Here is a 15,643-nt window from a genome sequence, read left to right as displayed (position 1 = left end):
TTACAGGGACCAAAATCCATGGCAACAAATCGTTACCACGTGGCAATAAGAGTGACAAAGCTTTTGAGGGGTTTTGTTTTCTAAGCCCAGATAACATCTCACAAGTATGACAATCTTGCCGACTATCCTTCGAAATGCTATTGTGCTGATTGAGGATGATTCTGGCTTTTTATGGTACGGCATGATGATGGTACAGTAGCCTGCATCGAGCGTGGCCAAATGTTTTTTCCATAATGTTCAAAGAAAAAAAGTTGGATGAACTCGAAATTTCAAGGCAACAAACTGTGATGAAATTTTAGGTGTTGTGAAAGTAGTTTTTATTACATTCCACAACAAAGAATTTACAGAACTCTACTAAGGCAGCACAACTGTGTTCATATTATATCCAGACCATTCTTTGGCACACCTGAATACTGGGTGGTGCCTCAAGCCTTTGTGACCTGATATATTGTGATCAATTATAATCCTAAAGCAATAGGAAATTAAGACATTCCCTGCTTGAAGGTCAACCACACTTCAGCCATTAGTCCCTGTTATGTTGAGATACGTAAGGTGTTGTATTTCTTTAGATGGCATCCCTCCCTGAGGCTGCGTTGTGGCACATTTGGCTGTCGGGGCTCATTTTACATCCATTTTTAAATGTGGCGTATATATATGTGCCTCAATTGTTACCCCATTAAGTTCTCCAAGTAAGATCTTGTTTCCGCGCTGGAAATAGCATGTCATGTAAATTCCAAAGTTGACCGAATTTTGGAAAACCCGGGGGAGGTCCAAGGATATTTCAGAGGAGGGGTGGAAATGCCCTCACGGCCCCCCTCTAGGCCTGCCAGTGCCTGGAGTAGCTGTCACTACTGGTTTCTCCAGTCCAAAAAGTTCTTAATATATTCAAAATCTCAGGTTTTCATTCGTAGAACTGTTTAATCTAAAAAAAATAGACCAAAAAAGATGAAATATTAAGTTGCGTGAATTTGAACATTTAAGATTTCATTAGAAAAATTCATTCATTCATTCATTTCCCTCTTATATCCACTTAAGGCCAATCACCTAGTATATGAGTGGCTTAGAATGACAGAAAATAAGACAAGCCCTCCAACAACAGTGGTGTGAGTGTTGTTTTTATTCCTGAAGCGGGTGTCAACCTTTGTGGCAAGTACAGAGAGAGAAAAAAAACCCACCACCCACCCTCCACATAATCCCACAGGAGTAAATCCATTGGTCAGATGAGGAATCTAGAGGATGCAATCATGAACGTTACATCCAGTCCCTCATTGGCAGCTGAAGCATGTAAGTAAAACATTTTTCTTTATTTCATGTCAAATTATTCATAATTTAACATTCTTTCCCTCCTAAAATCCAGCGAGCACACAGTCATGATTTTCTTTCAGGTAACTTGATTTCATTTTTTTAACCATCCCCTTCCTTATATTGATTCTATTCACTTTTAACATTAATGTAATGTTTAATGTTGTTTTGTTTTCAGAGTATTGCAATTTGTTTCTTTCTCTCAGGTAACAAAATGAAAGATTATCTATAGTTTACATTAAAAAATTAAATAAATAAATTAAATAAATTTGAATTCATGTACGATCTTCTCTCCCTCCAGACCTGCACTTGTCTGCCATTCATGCACTTGAAAGTAAGTACTGCATTCATATTGTGAGTTTAAGTCAAAAAATACTAAGTGGTTTGTTTCCCCCAGCGTGTCAGACCACCTGGTTTGACAATGGAGATGTTTCAAGAGAAGGTGACTCGGAGCTCTTGGCTGATTTGAAAAGGAAACATGGACTCAGGATCTGCTCGGATCCAGTAGATATGGAGGCTCAGACGGTTTCTGGGATAAAGTCTGACCACATAAGGAACATCTTCCACACGTAGGACCATTTTTATATTTCCTTTTGGGAATTGGCCACATGAAACTCAAAATGATCAAGTTACTGATGCAGTACAGTTATAAACTCCCAAATTACAATCATTAGAATAAAATAAAATTAAATTAAATTAAATAACACTGCACTTCCTCTCTGATTTGATTATGTTGTTTGCAGCCACAATGCAGCCGAGGGCCTTTTGTGCCTCAACAGTGAGCAATCATGGAGTCCATGTGAAGATTATAAGGTCAAGTTCACCTGTTCTGGAGAGTTCTGTTCAGGTTTGTAAAGAAGAAAATAAACTAAGTAAATTACAAGTAATTCTTCAATTTGATGGGTTTTTGTGGTTCTAATTCCCACAGAGTGCCAGACAAAGTGGTTTGACCTGGACGACCCTGAAGGGCATGGAGATTTTGAGCTCCTGAGTGACCTCCTCCACAAGTTTCCCGGAGACATCTGCCCCCAGCCAATAGCCATTCAAGCCCAAACCGTTTCCACAGACTCTGCCTCCAGTCCACCAGAGACATTTTTAAAGTGAGATAATTGTCAGAGGATGCAGCGTAAGGACGTCAGAGGCACATCCCTTGCTTCACGCCATCTTTTTTATTTACAGCCTAGACGCTATGTATGGATTCGCTTGTTTGAATGCAGATCAGGTTGACAAGAGCTGTGAAGACTACAAGGTCAGATTTACATGTCCCAAAGAATTCTGTCAAGGTAGGTCATGCTTCTTCTGCACACAAAAAATGAAGATCACATTCCTCAAAATAAGTCACATCAAAATATCAGCAAAAAAAAAAAACATTTTGACAATTTGTAATACTGTAATGAAGTTAGGAGTTAATAATAGAAGTTTGTTATGGTAGCAACGTGGCTTGAATTTCATGTTCTACTCATGAGCTTCATGCTCACGATCGATTCATGTCTCAGCGTCTCAGGAGTGCCGTACACGATGGCTCAGTAGCGACGATGACCAATCAGACGTGGGCGATGTGGAGTCCTTGTATCAACTGATGAAGACTTACCCCGGTCAGGTCTGCAAAAATCCAATCCAAATAGAGGCCAGGACAAAAAGCGGCTTGCCTTCTAAACACACTGGGGACATCTTTCTCTCGTGAGTCCTTTATTAGAATTTAAACAAAAAAACAAATAACGTAGTGCTCAGTTTGACTCATGTTTCCCCCCCCCAATTCTAGCTATGATGTTACTTTTGGCTTTGCCTGCATCAATGAGAATCAGAAGAGTAGTAAACAATGTGAGGATTATGAAGTATTGCTGACATGTCCCTCAGATTTCTGTCGGAGTAAGTTCTTTTTTGCTGTTGTGTCTATTTTTTTGTTTGTTTTTATAACCCAAGATTCAAATATAAAAAAATAACACTTTTTATAAATCTTTTTTTTTTTTTATTGACAGTTTGCAGAACCGATTGGTTCGACCTAGATAATCCCACCAATGGTGGTGATTACGAGACTCTCGTCAAGGTGCAGAGGCTGAACACTGCTGGAGTCATCTGCGCTCAACCTGTAGCGGTGGAGGCGATGACAGTATCTGGCATCCCAGCACACAAGACTGGTGATGTATTTCAAATGTGAGCAGACCAAACAATGACAAAAACTCATGTTTATGCTACCTGAAGTAAATTTGTAACTTTAAGAGATGTGCAAGAATCTAATATAGCTGAGGTGATAAGTCAAATGAGTACGATTGCAATTTCCAACCGAACTTGTTCTTGCTCGTCTACGATTTTATTTCTTTTTTTACAGGTATGATGCTACTCAAGGCTTTGCATGTGTGAATGATGATCAGCCTGGTGAGAAACAATGTGAAGACTATAAGGTCAGATTCACCTGCCCACCAGATTTCTGCGCCTGAATGAGCAGTCTTGTATTCATAAGGACATCATCAGCTCTCACAAATTGTTTTGGGATTCTTTAAATGGTGTCACTAGTACAAACAATAATATTTAATGTGTCCACAATGCAAAGCAGTCTTATTGATGTGACTCACTGAGAATGGGGGCTGTCTGGAACTCTGGAATCTATGAAAAAACTAAAGCACACTTTCAATTTGAAAAGGTCTTACACTTGAGAGAACGTTTTTTTATTCGGTATAAATTAAATCTAGTACAACTATTTAATCAAACATTGTTCTTATGACAAGCTGTGTTGCGTCTGCGTGTGACTATCTAGCGACACCTAGTGGACATTATTCATATTGCGTTGTCATGACACTATGGTATACTGCAAGAAAGGAATTTTCCCACAAATTAGTATTATGTGCACACATTGTATACATTTCATGGCCACAAATGAGCATTTTGTGTTATGTTTTATCGTTATTGTGGCAGAAAAAAAATGAAATCCCATGTCACGTCTGCATGGATGCGCAAATGTCAGTGGATCAAGTGTTTATTAGAATATTGATAATTCACAGCAAACATAAAAGCACATTGTGCCATTTGAAAGAATGTTGACTGTCTTTATTCCCGTGAACGTGGGCAGTATTTCAATTTGGCGATGTATTTGCTGCACAAATTTCATAAACAGACCTTCTGGTTGATTGATTAAGTGAAAAACACAATTCTCTTACTCTATCGTACGCGCTTTAGAATTTGCTTTTTGAAAAAGAGACGTCCGTCACTTCCTACTATAGCTGCCATGGTAACAATTCCTACGTGTGTGCTTTTTTTTTAAATATAGGGAGGAATGAGCTGAGCAGAGGCATGAGACAAAAATCTATTCAATATAACCTGATATATTCCTGCATGTGAATTATTTTAGTAGCCACCGCAGTATTTCTTCTTCTTTTAACATTCCGTTTTGCACTCGTCCTGCTCCACACACATTCTTGCACGCTCTGTCCGCGAGCGCTGACCATCCCAGGAGAGGACAGCATGATGTAAACGAGTAGAAGCCCCGAACGCGTCACTTCCGGTGGAATATTCCAGCTTTTTGCGCCTTGGTCTTTAAAAAGCTGCGTAGGTGACGCTTCTGCAACGTTGACAGGTAAACGTGCTACTGATGCCGCTGACAGAATAAAAAGTTACAACCTAAGGAGACAAAATAGTAAGCTGACGGTAAACCTAGAGAAAAAACGCACAGTTCCTTAATTTGTGTGGCTACTTTCTCTACTCCGTTGCATCCATTCCAGGTAAGGTGCTATAAAATGATAATCTCACATTCAGGCAAAATGTCCTTTTTAAAGTGAAAAGGGATTTTATTGCTTGTGACGCAATCGCGCCCCTTACATGATTTATATTTGCACACGAGTGGAATTGTAAAATGGTTGGCGCTAATGCAGCTAGTGGCAAATATTTGGAGAAGCGTTGAAATGACGCAGTGGGTGTTCAGCCAGATGGGAATTATTTTAAAAACAGTTTGGGTACAGCAAAAAAATCGAATACTTGGTGCCATCTTATTATTATTATTATTATTATTATTATTATTATTTGTCACATTGTCTTTCAGCTGCTGTGATTCGGGGAAAGTCATGATCCTGTTGACACCATCCTCCGGTAGGTCCAGTGATTATTCATAAATCTAATCTCGATTAGTGTGCTCTCGTCTAGCCAATCTGGGGATTTGTTTTGGTTGAACAGAATAAAATGGGATGGGAGTTATTAAATCTGCATGTATTTGTGATGTAATCCGTGAATTGTATAGCCTTGCATTTGCGTGTTGCCGTTGTATTAGCTGCAGTAAACTTTATGTAATGGTTTCCGTTTTTTAAATTATTATGATTATTCCTGTTGTTTTTTTGCACCCCCCCCCCTTTTTTTTTTTTTTTTTTTAAATGTTACTAGGTAACGTAGTAGGGTTATGCAACATGGGACTATTTGCACTCATTACGCAGCAATTCAGATGTAGAGACAAAATTGGCTGAATCTGTTTGGAGTCTGTGCCCGAAATTATTTCGAGTGTATTTCAAAATGTGACATTTTTATCCCAAAATTCAATCCAGTAAAGTTAAAAGCATGCTGTCAGTTAAAAAGTATTTCTTGGCTGTGTGCTCTTGTCTCATTCACTGTTTTCTTTCAGATGAAGAGTCTCTTGAACTGCCCCGCCTTTGGAATCACACGAAATTCAGGGTGAAACTTGATATACGGGTTGCTATAATGCAACATTTAAATCTATATTGTAACTTTTGAAGTCATGATCTGAGCACACTGTCTTGGATGGTACTATGACATGAGAGAAAGCGCTTTTAAAAAAAAAAATCGATTGAGAACATTTTTTTTATGGGGCAAAGACAGTTTTTTTGGCCAGTGTAAACTGGTGTCAGCTTTTGTTCCATCTGGCTGACTTAATGTTGATGAGCTGTTATTATAACCAGTAATACCAACTTTTGTGTCATTGTAACACGACTTCAAAATTAAGTTATAAAGCAGACATATTAGACACTGAACCGACGCAGGAAAGCTTTTTCTACTTTAAAATCGATGCTTCACAGACATTTGTCAATAGACTGGATCCATTAGCTGCTGCCACATTGTCCGAGGTCACCACTTTTGATTGGCGCGAGCAGACAAATTGATCTCACGTCTGGTATGTGTCAATACAGTTGTTGCAATTTACACTGTCACTGTAGCTACCTAAATGTAGTTACCTCAATGTTTGTGTGTGTGTGCGCATGTGCATGCGTGTGTGTGTGTGCTGAAAAAAAATATATACTGAATTTGTTTAAATGTCAGCACGGTGGACAACCAATTGGCACATTCACCTCACATTGCACAGGTCGTGGGTTCAAATCTGGGCTCTGGCTTTCCTGTGTGAAGTTTGCATGTTCCCCCCCTGCCTGTTTGGGTTTTCTCCCGATGCTCAGGTTTCCTCCCATATCTAGATTGAAGACTCTAAATCGTCCGTAGGTGTGAATGGTTGTTTGTCTGTTTGTGCCCTGCAATTGGCCGGTGACCAGTTCAAGGTGTACCCCGCCAAAAACAGGTGGTTTAGGCTTTAACACACCCGCAACCCTTGTGAGGATAAGTTTGGAATGGATTTGATCATGCTACAGTTGCACATGATTAAAATGAGCTAAGTTAACATAATTTTCCCCATTTCAAAACTGTATTAGAAAAATACAAGTTTGTTTCCCATGTGTTAATCATGTGCAACCTACATGTTTGGTGTAAAATCAAACAACTTTTTTTTTAGTGGCGTGTGCATGATATATTTTTGGGCGAGCCACTTGATCATGTTTGACTGCACATTTGTCAAAAAAGAAAACGTTATAGTGGTAGAAGTTCAATGAAAGAAAGTTCATCACTTTGTCCATGCCTTGGACAAATGTGAGATTAATGTGGTGTATTTCTGCCTTAGGAGGATTTTTGTGAACGTGCTCATTCTGGCATCTGAACGGTTTTTGAATGGCAGTTCATTTTTGCGGAAGAGCAGTGGTGCAGCTAGAAGAGGGGCCACTGGGGCACTGGCCTCCCCTGAAATATGTTTAGCACCCCCCCCCCCCCCCCCCCCCCTCCCCAGGTGCCAGGTTGAATAATTGACTTTTGAATTTTGTGTGCTTTGTGATTTTTCCATATTTATCAACATTTTCAGAATAATTTGGGGGTTTGTTAGGGAAAAAAAAGCAATATCTTTGGCCACTCCATAGCCACCTTTTGGGGAAAAAAAAGTTTGCCATTCAGCTTCCAAGAAATAAATATGGTTAAATACACGGTAAACAAGTCAAGTTTATTTGTATAGCCCTAAATCACAAGCAGTCTCAAAGGGATTCACATAGACAAAAATTGACAATTATTCTCAAAGCATCCCCTGATCTTAAGCTCCCAAGCTTGCACTTGTTGAGAAAGAAACACGCCAAAGCACGTAAAATGAAAGATACAATCCAGATTTGACATTTTCTGGTGACTCAACCTCGTAAATGTGTACCCGGCGGGGAAACAATGAGAGAATCTAGACAGCCACAAAAAAACATGCATCTTCATACCTTTCCCCTCACATGGGACAAGCTTTGAATCGTCTCATTTTAAAAGCTCCGCACTTCAGTCAACCTCTCACGAGTCACAATAACCAAAAACCCCCAAAATAGCTCCGAGGTGCATCATCCGTGTTCGGCTGCGCAAGTCAGGGACCTTTTTGTCAGCACGGTGGACAACCAATTAGCACATTCACCTCACATTGCACAGGTCGTGGGTTCAAATCTGGGCTCTGGCTTTTCTGTGTGAAGTTTGCATGTTCCCCCCCTGCCCGTTTGGGTTTTCTCCCGATGCTCAGGTTTCCTCCCATATCTAGACTAAATCGTCCGTAGGTGTGAATGGTTGTTTGTCTGTTTGTGCCCTGCAATTGGCCGGTGACCAGTTCAAGGTGTACCCCGCCAAAAACAGGTGGTTTAGGCTTTAACACACCCGCAACCCTTGTGAGGATAAGTTTGGAATGGATTTGATCATGCTACAGTTGCACATGATTAAAATGAGCTAAGTTAACATAATTTTCCCCATTTCAAAACTGTATTAGAAAAATACAAGTTTGTTTCCCATGTGTTAATCATGTGCAACCTACAACTTTTTTTTCAGTGGCGTGTGCATGATATATTTTTGGGCGAGCCACTTGATCATGTTTGACTGCACATTTGTCAAAAAAGAAAACGTTATAGTGATCCCAAAATGGACGCATACTGTACGGTCAGTGTCCATCCAATAAACACACATCTTAAGTGATGCTCGGTTTTATACAGCGTGACATTTATTTTCTAGTAGAAAAAAAAAAAAAAATCTTACTTTTCACTGCTGAGCTTCGGCTCGGCCTGGGCGAAATGGTTTAAACACACTAAGGTCAGCCGGCATAGTCGGTTTTAACTTTAGTCTTCCACATTCACCAAGATGGCTTCTAACTGCTGCTGTAAAATGCTGGCAGGTCTCTTCCAGTGCACCAACAAGTTGTTTGTCAGTGATCAAGCCCCGGGACTACGGATCAAGGAGTTTGCTCGTAGAAATGCTGCTAACGCCCTCTCCGTTGCCAACATGCTCATGGGCATGGCCTCCATCCTCAGCAGTCTTGATGGGTGAGTCGGCACATCTCCAATAATAATAATCGAATGAATTGCTGGACCTTTTGGAACATTCACATATCCTCTTGCATGTTGCTCCCTCTTTTGTTCAGGCAGCATCACGCAGCATGTTGGCTGATTCTGATCGGGTACCTGCTGGATTTGGCAGATGGAGCTGTTGCCAGGCGACTTGGCACCTGTTCCGCCCTGGGTATGTGGAGTGTTGACGTCGATAGATTGCCAAAGATCAACTTCAAATGGAGCATTGGCCAGGCTCTCTGCTCAGCGCTTTGTTGGACTTTTCAGTTTGGCAAAACACAAAGTTCCCTGCTAATGCAGACTAAGCTGATGAATCATTTGGATTGTTTTTCCAAGTCATTAATGCAGAAGGAGCAATGAGAAAGAATGCCTATTGCTTTTGAATAATGCAATGCACATTCAAGTCCAGGTTTAAACAGAAGGTTCTTTATAAGGTGGAGTCATTGAGGTTAAAGGTAAAATATATAACGTATCTGGTTATGCGAGTGCTGTATGACATGTTCAATGAAAGAAAGTTCATCACTTTGTCAATGCCTTGGACAAATGTGAGATTAATGTGGTGTATTTCTGCCTTAGGAGCATTTTTGTGAACGTGCTCATTCTGGCATCTGAACGGTTTTTGAATGACAGTTCATTTTTGTGGAATATGGTTAAATACACGGTAAACAAGCCTGCACTTGAACACACCGAAGCACGTAAAATGAAAGATACAATCTAGATTTGACATTTTTTGGTTACTCAACCTGGTGAATGTGTACCCGGCGGGGAAACAATGAGAGAATCTAGGCAGCCACAAAAAAACATGCATCTTCATACCTTTCCCCTCACATGGTACAAGCTTTGAATCGTCTCATTTTAAAAGCTCAGCACTTCAGTCAACCTCTCACGAGTCACAATAACCAAAAGCCCAAAATAGCTCCGAGGTGCATCATCCGTTGTCGGCTGCGCAAGTCAGGGAGCTTTTTGTCTGCCGTGTTTTTCTGCATGACTTTGCAGGTGAATGTTGTTTTGCCCGTCACGTATTTTGTCAAATGAACTTTGTGATTAGGTCGACTAATTCCACCGCATCGCCTCTCAATTGTTCATCTTATCCCATCGCTTTGTTTTCCGCGCATATTTGAAATTGCTAAAATGGTTGACCCTGGGCTTTCGGAATGCCACCTCATTCATTCCAGCTGCGGCCCCGACTCACCTCTTCCTCGTCTGCTCAAATGCACACTCGCTTCTCCTGAGAGATAAAAGGGACAAGCCCGCGGGTTAATGTTGTTTGCTGAATGGCCGCTGACTCTGAAATTCCCACATTGCGGATGACCGTGCAGAACATTTTGTTCAAGAAATAGCAACAATAGTTTCATTCAGTTCACTTTTGTCCCTCTTTTGTTTCTCTCAAGGTGCAAAGCTGGATGACTTTGCAGATTTCACGACATTTGGGATCGCCACATCCCTGCTCCTGAGGACACCCGCCCTGTTGGATAACATCCTGTGCATGTGTTACGTCCTCTCGGTTTTTATTCGCCTCTGTTTCATCTCCAGTGGTGAGTCATATGTGATATCTGAAGGAGAAGAGAGGGCAAATGTGCGCCTCTTCTTTTTTGAGGATGTTATGGATAGGCTGACAGATGAGATGAGACTAGAATGCACATAGCATTGTGGAGCAGGTGGAAATGAGATCAGAGAAGATTAGCTGCACAGAATATATGCGCAGGAATAAGACGGGTGAAGGAGGAAGGCAACTGGGAGAAGCGATAGAAAGGGTGGAATACTTTAAATGCTAGATCTTAACAGTCCGAGAGCTGCATTGGCAGAGATGAAGATGCTGAGGTTCTCCCACGTTTGCGAATCCCTACACTTGAGACTTGCTCTTCTTGGTCTGCAGGGATCCCATTCATGTATCGCGGACTGCCCTGCCTCTACTCCTCGGGCGTCCTAGCTAGCGTCTCACTGCTGTCGGGCAACAACACGACCATGCTGCGAGTCATCGCTGTGGCCATGATCCCCTTCATGATTAGTAGTCACACCTTCTACCCTCACGACCAAGTGTTGGAGTCCCAAGCCTGGAAGAAAGTTGTCTATGCTGGAGGTAAGTTTTGTCTCATTGCTAAGGCCCATTGTGACTAACTCCCAAAATAGTGCAATAAGAATAAGGAGGGAGTTTTTACACACAATTTTGGAAATGAATTACTGCTCTGTTTAAAATATAAAAATTTGATTTAACATATGGGGAATGTGTTGTATCAGTCTGTGCTCCGTTGCTTTGACATTCACTTGATACTTTTCTTGAGTATGATCTTAACTAAAATCTGCATCTCCCTCCCCCCTCCCGCCTTTCATTTCCCGATTTAGGAGTGGTCATGTTGTTCTGCTCGTTCTTCCTCCTCCCTTGTGTGTACTACCTACTGTGGTGTATCTCCTACATTTTGTTCCCTACATCCCTTTGGAGCAGTAAAGTGTAAAAGCGAGAATGTTGGCCACTTCCAGACTGCTACTCGCTGCTATGGAGGATCCAAGAAGCTCGATTCCCACAAACACTGCAGTATTTAGCACTACCACTTACCTTTAATTGTTGGATGTGATGCCTCGTAGGGAGAGAATCCAGATGAGAACAACTGTGTCCTGATGGGAGTAACTTGTGCTTTTCACTCAAGGTGAATAAGAAAAGTTTTGAAATTTTAGATGTACAGTGGGGCAAAAAAGTATTTAGTCAGCTACCAATTGTGCAAGTTCTCCCACTTACAAGATGAGAGATGCCTGTCATTTTCATCATAGGTACACTTCCATTGATGGATGTGTACAGTATTCACATCAAGATGGTTCGCTTAAAGTAGAAAAATCCCATTCGTCAAAGCTATCTTTATTACAGAAGTAAACGGCAAAAAATCTAAAAAATAATATCTAAAAAAAAATGTGAAAAAAATCTAGCATCTAAGTCAGGTGCCTCTGTTGCGGCTAGTAATAAACCAACACACCCGAGGTAAAACAACCAATTAGAGAAAGAAGGCGTGACTTGAGCATTTGTTGCGCACTCATAACGGGCCCAGCCTACACCGGTAACACATAAAGTAAATGTTTTTATTTGGAGTTTTATTTTTCATGTCATGGCAGTTTTAACTAATATGACAATGTGTTTTGTGTATTTTTCAAAATTGAAACGTCGGCTGTCAACATTCTCGCATCTGTTTTTTTTTTTTGTCTTCCTGGAAGTGAATTGCTTTCTCCCCTGCCATCAGTGATTTAGGGACATGCAAAATTTAGATTTCTTGTAGCCTCTGTTTTAGGAGGATTCTGAACTGTAAATCCACACTGGATTGCTCGAATGTCACACTCTCTGACGTCAACTGGACAGTATTCAGTATTTGTTTTTATTATGAGTGGCATTTGAAGAAGAGAGTGAACTGATCAGAAACTTGATGCAAAAAAAAAAAAAAACAGCAACAGGCTACCTGATACTTCATTCCACTACACTATTCATGCACAAAGTTTAAAAGTTTATCCTTCACATTGCTTTGTGGAAGGCTTCAGTCAACTTCATTAGTGCTGAATTTTCTCTTGAAACTTTTGAAACACAAAAAAATATTCACTCAAAAGGTTGTGACTTGGGTTACTCACACTGTCCTGTCTTTATAGATAAAAAAAACAAAAGGCAAAAATCTACCGAGTTAACAATCTTGTACTTTTAGTACAGATTATAAATACAAGTATAACCACATTTATTCATGGAGGTTTTGGAGTTACATCAGCAAGAACTTTTAAATGACTGAACCATATTGTATTTTGCTGATTATTAATTGATATAGCATTTGTTGTACTGTTGTTACACTGTTGCAAACTCATGTTTTAATCCATCTGCAGAAGTGGCTGATACTGCAAAACATAATTAAAAAGAAAGTACCCAAATACAATAGGTGACTATTGTGATTAATCTGCAGAATCTTGTAGAATCTAGTAGTTGATTTGAATGCCAGAAAAGTACACCACTGTATCAGCAAATTCACGCAATGGGAATGTACTATGTATTGTAATGTGTAACCAAATGCACTCAGGCAATATCTGTACATTCATTTTCTATACTGATCTGTTAAAGGTCACAGGGATCTGCCATCAGTCACAATGCACAAATAGTAACAGAAATGGAATGGGGTTGACTTGAAGAGGAAATGAGCACCCAATAAATAGGTGTTAAGAATGGCAGCTCAGCAAACAGAAGATTTTGTTATTAATATTGGCAGTGGGATAAGTTCAGCTCTTGTGTGACCCTGAGCAGATAATGTCACTCGTTTGTCATAAGTTGTCACTGGGCAAACTTGCTGCCTCACAGAGTGGACAAAGATTAGCTAAAATAGCATGAACTCATGCAAACAAAACCACGAGGATTATTAGACAGGATTAGACTAACCAACATAAACCCTAATTTGAAACACTAAACCTACGTTGAAACTCTAAGTAACCATCCTAAAGCCTACTTTAAAAACCTAACCATCTTTGAAACGCTAACCCTAATTTGAAACCCTACCAAAAACAATAAAACAAGCCTGTTTTGACAAAGCAAGTAGTAGAAAGTATAAGCAAAGAATGAATTTTGAAATATTCTTTTTTGTACAGATAGTAAAAAAATATTAAAGCAGAGCAATGAACAATACATGTAAATAGATAAAATACCCAGGATTTGAGACAAATAAAACAAAAAACATAGATTTTTTTTTTTTTAAACGACGTAAATCGGTCACAATCAGTAGTAACGTATGTATTTATATTTCAGTACTTCCCATCATTGATCAATGTATCAATGAAGTCCGGTGATTGTAATATCCACTTGTAACCACGAGAGGGCAGGCTTTCATAGGAAAAAGAACGCTCATAAACTCTAAGCTCTACTGATGGCATAAAATTGCAACACGTCATGCAAGACTCTATTGGTCACTTTGCCAATTCCTCAGCGATTATGTGTAAACTTTATCTGTCCTTACTCAAACGCAAATACACATTTCCCCGCGGCAACTTAGCCTCGTTTGTCACAGAGTAACGAAACGCCTAAAAATGTCAGTCACAAAAGTCCCGCCTTCTCCTCCTCGTCATTGGTTGAACCATTTGCCTTCGACTCCCACCCCTGGCTACGGATTGGACAGAAGAGCCTCTAATCACGATGCTACACGGAACAAGCCTGGTGGGGGGAAAAAAAGTTATGAAGTATAATCGGATCATGGCCCGTGCGTGTTCCCATGAATGTTTTGTTTCGTACAAAATGTTCAGTGCATGTTGAGGAGTCGTGCAGTCGCCGAGCGTTGAACACATGGATGAACGCCTGGGAAAGAAAAGAGCGCAAGTCTCCCTTGTCTGAGAGGAGGGACAGGTATGTTTTTCCGTTTCCAAGGACTCCGTTGCTGATGTCACCGCGGAGGAGGAGGGCACCAGACAAGGACAGGTGCGCGGCGTAAAGTTGCATATCCAGTCTGTTTGGATCGAGCTGCGAAACAAACAGCTGATACGGTGATCCGTGTTTTGACTGCAATTTCATCAACTTGGCCGACGAATTCCTGATTTTTGGGGGGATCGCGTTTGAAACGAGGAAAACTACCGGGCACTCGCCAAGTGCACTTTGCACGGTTATATTGGAGTTAAACCGAGGAGAAAAAAAAAAAAAAAAGCGACGACCCAGTTGTATTTCGTGAGTGCACAAGGAGGGGGTGTGGGGTTGAGACACCCCAGTACCCGAAACGACACTTTCCGTCTCTATGCGACACTGACGCAGCCGGTTGGCCTCGCATGCAAAGAAGTGATGCGCAAGTGATCCAGTGGAGCGACCGACCACCTTCGATGTGCAAGAGACCACTTATCATCGAAGTGGAATATGACATTTGACTTGTACAATCTGCAATGATTCCCCGGTGCGTCACTGCGTCTTAGCACCCCCAGCCGCCTTCAAGGACGATCGTGTTCGGACTGCCAAAAGAGCATCCAACAATGTCCAAGACGCTCAAAAAGAAGAAGCATTGGTCGGCGAAAGTCCAGGAGTGCGCTGTATCGTGGGGGGGATCCGGCGACCTGGTCACGGTGGTGGAGGTGCGTGGCGGCGCCGAGCAGGGGGAGTTCCCCTATCTCGGCCACATTGCAGCCGAGGCAATGGTGTGTCACGCCGGAAGACTCCCTGGCAGCGGGGACGTGCTCCTGGAGGTCAACGGCACGCCGGTGAGCGGACTCACTCACCGGGACACGTTGGCTGTCATCCGCCACTTCCGAGAGCCCATCCGCCTGAAGACAGTCAAACCAGGTGTGTGCGCCTTTTGATATATGTGTGTGTGAGTGAGTTCGGAAGCTAAAGGTCACTTCCATGTTTTCAGCAGCTGTTTTTGCTGCAGTACGCTCCCGATCACGCGCGTGCATGTGAGAGAGCGAGGCTACATCTGGCAGCACTGCCACATCAGCTCGCCGACCTTTGTCTGAACTCATTTTGTAATCTTCTTCGCATCCATGCACGAACATTGCTATTGAGATGATTCCGTGCTGTGTGGAGACTCACTCACGCGGCACTGTTTATACCTTGACGTATGAGTTTGATTTCATTCCGTGCCACACTCGGCTCCCTATTGAAATGAATTGAAAGGACATGAATCCCTCAAAATACAAGATGAGTCTCATTCCGTTATCTTCAGTGACGTGCAGTGAGGTTCAGGCATGTTCTACTGTAGAGGCGGATACAAAAATATAAACCCAAATTAAGAGTGATGCAGCATTTCAATTTA

General features: G+C 41.4%; 2 protein-coding genes across 12 annotated transcripts in view; both read left to right on the top strand.

The window, feature by feature from the left end:
* The first annotated feature begins 1,208 nt into the window (after nt 1–1,208).
* Nucleotides 1,209–12,375, top strand: tmem269 (transmembrane protein 269). Of its 9 annotated transcripts, none has more exons than XM_037279066.1 (14): nt 1,209–1,284; nt 1,358–1,385; nt 1,481–1,508; nt 1,604–1,636; nt 1,700–1,871; nt 2,046–2,149; nt 2,231–2,402; nt 2,482–2,585; nt 2,799–2,982; nt 3,065–3,171; nt 3,282–3,456; nt 3,632–4,873; nt 5,336–5,382; nt 5,906–6,197. In XM_037279066.1, exons 2-12 carry the CDS (start codon nt 1,371–1,373, stop codon nt 3,738–3,740), a joined length of 1,203 nt encoding a protein of 400 aa, XP_037134961.1. In that variant the 5' UTR covers nt 1,209–1,284; nt 1,358–1,370; the 3' UTR covers nt 3,741–4,873; nt 5,336–5,382; nt 5,906–6,197. The 9 variants fall into 9 exon arrangements, with proteins under 9 accessions (XP_037134961.1, XP_037134960.1, XP_037134959.1 ...); XM_037279065.1 differs by having other exon boundaries at nt 3,632–5,018; XM_037279064.1 differs by having other exon boundaries at nt 5,336–6,197.
* Nucleotides 12,376–14,059: 1,684 nt separating this feature from the next.
* Nucleotides 14,060–15,643, top strand: part of magi3a (membrane associated guanylate kinase, WW and PDZ domain containing 3a) — a 56,399-nt gene continuing 54,815 nt past the window's right edge. For all 3 annotated transcript variants that reach the window (XM_037279010.1, XM_037279002.1, XM_037279019.1), the window contains exon 1: nt 14,060–15,171. In XM_037279010.1, coding sequence (XP_037134905.1) covers nt 14,865–15,171 — 307 coding nt within the window. In that variant the 5' untranslated portion in view covers nt 14,060–14,864. The remainder of the gene's footprint in view (nt 15,172–15,643) is intronic.

The sequence above is a fragment of the Syngnathus acus genome, chromosome 2 (assembly GCF_901709675.1).
Source record: "Syngnathus acus chromosome 2, fSynAcu1.2, whole genome shotgun sequence".
In the NCBI taxonomy this organism is placed as follows: domain Eukaryota; kingdom Metazoa; phylum Chordata; class Actinopteri; order Syngnathiformes; family Syngnathidae; genus Syngnathus; species Syngnathus acus.
Note: the sequence above shows the minus strand (reverse complement) of the source record. Positions and strands in the feature narration are given on the sequence as shown.